The sequence below is a fragment of the Manis javanica genome, chromosome 7 (genome assembly GCF_040802235.1).
Source record: "Manis javanica isolate MJ-LG chromosome 7, MJ_LKY, whole genome shotgun sequence".
NCBI classification, from domain to species: Eukaryota; Metazoa; Chordata; class Mammalia; order Pholidota; family Manidae; genus Manis; species Manis javanica.
In genome coordinates this window covers 44,087,334-44,093,857 of record NC_133162.1, presented here as the reverse complement: position 1 = coordinate 44,093,857, position 6,524 = coordinate 44,087,334, and the positions used below count along the sequence as shown (strand labels likewise).

Below are 6,524 nucleotides of genomic sequence, written 5' to 3'. Positions count from 1 at the left end.
TTCCTGCTGGCAGAGTATGAGCCCTTCCACCCAGAGAAGGTACCAAACCAGTTGAAATCAGGTGGGTATGGCCCTTTTCCCACCCTAGCCCATCTGCTGGCCGACATGAGGTGGGAACACTCAGGCGTGAAACCCTGGAGCACCTGGGCCTCCTCCCCTGTCCCTTACTGGCCTGGCCTTACTTTGTCTAGACCACCCTTAAAACCAGACTCCCTCTGTCTCAGGGTGTAGAAGGTGGGTGAGGAGAGCCTGGGATTGAGGGAGGGAAGCAACTACCCTGCCATCCCCTTCCCTAGAGGGCTAGAGCACCTCAGCTGGGCCCCGTGCTAACCCCTGCACTTCCTTCCTCCCCAGCACACTGCCCCCCACCACCGAGTCTCTGGGGGTTGCCTCACAGGGAGGCAGAGACATTACCCAAGGTGTGAGAATGTTCCAGAAACCTCAGTGGCTGCACAAACTGTTCCCCAGTGCCAGAGCAGGAAGGCTCAGCTGCGAGGACTTTCTGGGCATTGACTTGCTCCTCACTCCAGAGGCCAGAGGAAGTCAGACCCACCGTCCCCTCCCAAGCTCAGGCCTGGTCTCAGATGGGGCTCCAGGGGGCGGTTCCTTTCCAAACCCCACTGCAGCCCACACTGCGGTTAGAGCTGTCCTGGAGTTGGGAAAGTGGGGAATGTCAGCACTGCCACCACAGTAGGGAGGTGGTCTCCAGCCCCACCTGCAAGGTGACCTGTGCTCTCGCCGGTGGAAAGGGGGCTTGGGATGACTCGCTGCTGGGCCCCCTGCCAGTGCAGAGTGCTCAGAGCTGCATGCGGGACCGTGCAGAGCCACAGGGAACAGTGACCTGCCTCGGTGGTCATCTTTACTCAGACATCGGGGACCACCACGAGTGAAAACTAACACATTATGGAGAAGATTGTAAAATCCTTATGAGCTTTCAAAGATAACATAGGCAATAAGATGTTTCATTGCTGAGACAAACACTTCAGGGTATTCCCCAGAGTCAGAGCGCGTTCCTTCTCCACTCTGGGGGAAAAGTTTGAGAAATGTTAAAATAATGCATTTTTCCTTTCTGTGTGATTGTTATTTTAATATAAGCTCATTGAGATGCTAAGACCCAGAGGAATGCCTCCTGCATGGAGAGATTTGGTCCAGTGACAGCAGACCAGAACCCCAGAATGTCAGAGCTGGGAGGGACCTTGGCTATCAAGCCAGGTCCTTTATTCATAGACAGAAAAGGTCCAGAGAAGAGATGTGACATGTCCGAGGTTACAGAGCTCCATTTCAAGCCTGCCAACCCTACCTGCTTTGGAAACAGTTTGTGAACAAGCAAATAGCTGGGCCCCCCAAGACCCAGAGCTACAGCCCAGTGGACTCACTGCCTCCTCAGGGGCAGTGGCAGTCTTGTTGGGTCCAGGTCTCCTACCCATCTGTTTCTCTCCACCGGTGGTCCCAGAGCCAGCCAGACCCAAGGAATGGGTACATAAGGAAAATGTGTGCATAAGTCCAGCTTTTTGTGGCATCTGGTTTCTGTTCTCTGGCCATGGTAATGGCCTAGTCACATTCTCTCTACCTAGGCTATTTGCAGTTATTATAACTATCATCTTAGTTACTAAGGCTTATATTAGGGTCCTAGTAGGAAATAAACGGCACACTCGGGGCTCAACTGGAGGGAGCTCACTGGAGGGACTATTTATGAAGAGCTGGTGAAGCACCCACAGACTAGCAGCTGCAGGAAGCCATTACCACCCACAAGTCCAAAGGACAGGATGTGAGGCCGCTGCAGCCCAGTGAGAGCTGCAGCCATGAGAGAGGGGCCACCCAGCCAGAGAAGCATGGCCCCTGGCAGAACCATAGTGAGGAAAGGAGGGAGTGTGGAGGAGTAAAGCGAGGAAGAAATGCCCCACTTCTCTCTCCTCCTGCTCCTGTCTTCTGCCAGGACCTCCCATTGGCTAAACCCATCTGTAGCCAGACGGCAAGAGACCCTAAGTGAGGCAGTCCACAGGGAACATCTTCCCAGTTAGAGGAGAAGCACAAATTGGGGCCGGCGACAGGTGGGTAGCGGGGTGGTTAGACACAGAGAACACCAGCACGTGGTTAATTTCTCCCTTTTATCTGCTCTGCTTGTGAAGTGTCACGTCAACCATTTCTCTGTGGTTCTTGAATGCTGATCACTGGATGCCGATTCATGTGGTCCAATTAGACCAAACATCAGCCCGAAGTAGCCATTTACATGAGATCATGCTGTAGAAACCATTCCTGCAATGAAATCATGTTCTGTGAGTTCTATTTTTCACAGCTTAACAAATTCTGCCCATGAAATTGCCCCAAACCCAACATCCTCCTTCTTTAAAATGCTAAAAATCGGTATTTCTTCCATTCACATGAACAGTAAGTCATGTTTAAATACTCTGTTGAGCTGCATACAACACATTCTTGCCTTTTGCTATCTGACAGGAGGCTCAAGGTCAGTGAGGCCCTGGCCCAAGCAAAGGTGTGAGCTGAGGGTGGTACCGGAGTTTATCTCCAGTGCCTATTTCAGTCACTAGGTTTCTGTGCTGACAAGTTGTGAGGTTGCATCTGGCCTCGGCAGTGCCATGATTGATTAGTGATGTCTGCCATAGGCTTGGATTGACAGTGGTGACGCAAGTGCTGTCTTGGACCTACGCAATTCCCTGGCTTGGCTTTCGGGGGGCCTCTGTGACTTCCCTTCCTGTCATCCCCCCCCCTTTCCCTCACCACGCTGGATCACACTGAGTGAGTTCAGCCTAGGAGAACATCCAGCTGGCTCCACCTCAGCCCCATGCCAGCTGACCGGGGAGCCCGACCGTGCTGTTCTCTGTCTACAGGCCACCACTCACGTGTACGTGACCATCGTGGATGAAAATGATAATGCGCCTGTGTTCCAGCAGCCCCACTATGAGATCCTACTGGATGAGGGCCCAGACACAATCAACACCAGCCTCCTCACCATCCAAGCACTGGATCTGGATGAAGGGCCCAATGGCACGGTCATCTACACCCTTGTCGCAGGCAACATCATCAACACCTTCCATATCAACGGACACACGGTAGCAGCTGGCGGGGTCCAGGAGAAGGGTCAGCTGGCTAAAGGGATTAGAGGGGAGCTCAGTGGCATGGAGGGGATGGAGGCAGAGCCAAGTTGGGGGGGGCAGCCAGTGTGGGAGTTTGGAAAGCTGAGGTGGGGTGACAACAACAGTGACAGGGGGTCCCCGTCCTGGCCAGGACGTCAGGCCTACCTCCTGAGGAGGTCAGAGGTGCTGGTCCCCAGGGTGCCCCAGACTCACTGCCTATCAATCCACCCTTGTCCCTCTATGCCCCAGGGTGTCATCAGTGCTGTTAAGGAGCTGGACTATGAGATCAGCAATGGCCGCTACACGCTGCTTGTCACTGCCACGGACCAGTGCCCCATATTGTCCCACCGCCTCACCTCCACCACCACGGTGGGTGGTGGGACACAGCCCCAACTTGGGAGTGGGGGGAGGACGTGGCCCAGAAAACTCCAGTGGGGAAGGGAGACAAGGAAAGATTGTCCAGAAGAAATGCCTAAATCCAAGAGCCTTGCACCGGTCTTGGCAACTCACCCAAACTTGCTGTGTGACTTTGAGGAAGTCACTGTATCTCTGCTGTGTCACTCATTTCTCAGATAGATGACAACACCTGCCATCCTACCCCTCATGGGAAGAGCACAGAGTCTCATCAAACTAACAGGGTTTCGTGACCCTGCTCTTCCCCTTCCCAGCTGTGTAACTCTGGGCAAATCACTTAAACTCCCTGAGCTTCATTTTCTTCCTCTGTGAAAGAGGGATAATAACTATTTCAGAGTGTGGGAGGAGCAAATGAGACCATGTACAGTGAACATAGAATAGCAATTAATAGAAGTTCATAGCATTATTATTGGGATTATTATAGAAAGGGTTTAACAATAACAATAATTTATGCATGTACATAGCTTACAAGGCTCTTCCACATCCATTAACCCCTATGACTCTTGCATCAGCCCATGAGACAGGATTGTCAGGTCCAGTTTATAGATGAGGGAACTAAACCCAACTCAGAGCTGGGTGGGGTGCAGCCCCAACTAAGCTTGTTCACCATCTCAGGTGCTTGTGAACATGAATGACATCAACGACAACATGCCTACCTTCCCCCGAGCTTACGAGGGGCCATTTGATGTCACTGAGGGCCAGCCAGGGCCCAGAGTGTGGACCTTCCTGGCTCATGACCGAGACTCAGGGCCCAATGGGCAGGTGGAGTACAGCATCGTGAACGGAGACCCTCTGGGTGAGTGAACCTGAGCTGGGAGGTCAGGGCGGCAACTCACCCAAAGTTGGGTCGAGGGCCTCTCCTCCACCCCACTCAGGAGCAGGATGAGAAAGAAGGTCTCGAGGCGGTTAACTCCACCACTGTCTGTTCTGGCTTCTCTTTCTGGGCCTCAGTTTCCCCATCCATAAGATGATAGAAATAAGCTTTTCCCACCCCTTCTTCACAGAGATATGTGAGAACATTCTGAAATCTGGGAACAGAGGCTGGTACTTGGAGGGTCACAGACCCCTTTGAGAATCAGATAGAAAATGCCTGTGTGTTATACCCAGAGAAAAGTCTCCAGGGCGGAGAAAAGATGAGTATCCTTGCCCCAAACCTTCAGGAACCCCCAAATGTGCACAGAAACCCCCAGATTCCTCTGCACATTTCACTGTCACCCATTAAGGGCCTTCACAAGTACCTTGGCTGTTCCCCTCTGTTAAAGAGCACAGTTTTCACTGGATGGAGCAATTTCTCAAGTCTGTTTTCACTCATTTCTGTAGAGCAGGAATCCCAAACTACTGGGGTCGTGCAGGGAACATACTTGGGAGAAAGGGTCCAGGCAATACAATAGGGAATAGTGGGGACTGTGACAGCTGCAAGTCAGCTCTATGGTCCATGTCAAAATGCAGGCCCAGGAGGCTAGACCTTCCCACTTTTTTTTTTTTTTTTTTTTTTTTTGAGAGGGCATCTCTCATATTTATTGATCAAATGGTTGTTAACAACAATAAAATTCAGTATAGGGGGGTCAATGCTCAATGTACAATCATTAATCCATCTCAAGCCTAATTCTCGTCAGTCTCCAATCTTCTGAAGCATAACGAACAAGTTCTTACATGGTGAACGAATTCTTACAGAGTGAATAAATTCTTACATGGTGAACAGTACAAGGGCAGTCATCACAGAAACTTTCGGTTTTGATCATGCAATATGACCTATAAACCATCAGGTCAAATATGAATATTCATTTGATTTTTGTACTTGATTTATATGTTGATCCCACATTTCTCCTATTATTATTATTATTTTTATTTTTAATAAAATGCTGAAGTGGTAGGTAGATGCAAGATAAAGGTAGAAAACATAGTTTAGTGCTGTAAGAAGGCAAATGTAGATGATCAGATGATCAGGTGTGTGCCTATGGACTAAGTATTAATCCAGGCTAGACAAGGGCAGCAAGACATCCACGGATGCAGAAGATTTCTCTCAAAGCAGGGGGGGTGAGGTTCTGAGCCTCACCTCTGTTGATCCCCAAATTCTCACCTGATGGCCCCCCTGCGACTGTGCCTGTCTTAGGTTGTTCCTCCCTTGAGGAATCTTACCCGTCTCTGGCTAACCAGTCATCTTCCGGGGCCATACAGGGAAATGTAAAGTTGGTAAGTGAGAGAGAAGCCATATTGTTTGCAAAGGTTAGCTTTTTACTTCTTTGCAGATTTATGCCCTGTGGCTTCTATGCCCAGCACTTTAGACCTTCCCACTTTTTGAAAGAAAAGCTGTAAATCCAAATCTTTGTGAAACATCCTGGTTTTTAATTGATCATTCGATAAATATTTATTGAGCACCTACCATATGCCAATCATATTTCAAGTGCTGAGAATACAGAACAAAACAGACAGAAATCCCTGCCCTTACAGAACATGTGTTCCAGTTGGAGGGCATAGGCAATGAACATAACTGATTAAGTAGATGACTTAGTATACTGGGGGGTCTATGAGGAAATATAAAGCCAGGAGATCGGAAGCACCAGGGTGAAGGCTACAATTTTAGACAGGGTCTCAAGGAAGACCTGTCCAAGGAGATAACATTTGAGCAAAGACCTGAAGGAAGCGGGAATGGGGTCATGTGAACATCTGGAGGAGAGCATCCCAGACAAAGGGAACAGTAAGTGTGAGGGCCCTGAGGTTAGAGTAGACCTGGTGTGTTCATGGAGGAGCAAAAAGGCCCTGTGGCTGGCATGAAGTCAAGCAAAGGGACTAGTAGGAAGAGAGATCAGAGAGGTAGTAGGGCCAAATGTGGGCCTTGCTGGCCACTACAAGGACTTGGCTTTTGCACTAACTAACTGACATCGGAACCATAGGAGACCTGTGAGCAGAGAAGGGACATCATTTGACTTCACTTTTGGGAAAACCACTCCAGTTCCTATTCTCAGAACAGACCACAGAGATTAAGGAATAGGAGCAAGGAGACTGTGAGAGCCAGTT

At 49.9% G+C, this 6,524-nt stretch overlaps 1 protein-coding gene across 4 annotated transcripts in view; it reads left to right on the top strand.

The window, feature by feature from the left end:
• LOC108406260 (cadherin-23) overlaps positions 1–6,524 on the top strand; it is a 72,224-nt gene that overhangs the window by 36,416 nt on the left and 29,284 nt on the right. For all 4 annotated transcript variants that reach the window (XR_012133187.1, XM_017674853.3, XM_017674857.3 and 1 more), the window contains exons 5-7: positions 2,847–3,068; positions 3,342–3,461; positions 4,122–4,302. Coding sequence is in view for 3 of the 4 variants with exons in the window: in XM_017674853.3 (XP_017530342.3) it covers positions 2,847–3,068; positions 3,342–3,461; positions 4,122–4,302 (523 nt within the window). In the remaining variant the exon portion in view is untranslated. The remainder of the gene's footprint in view (positions 1–2,846; positions 3,069–3,341; positions 3,462–4,121; positions 4,303–6,524) is intronic.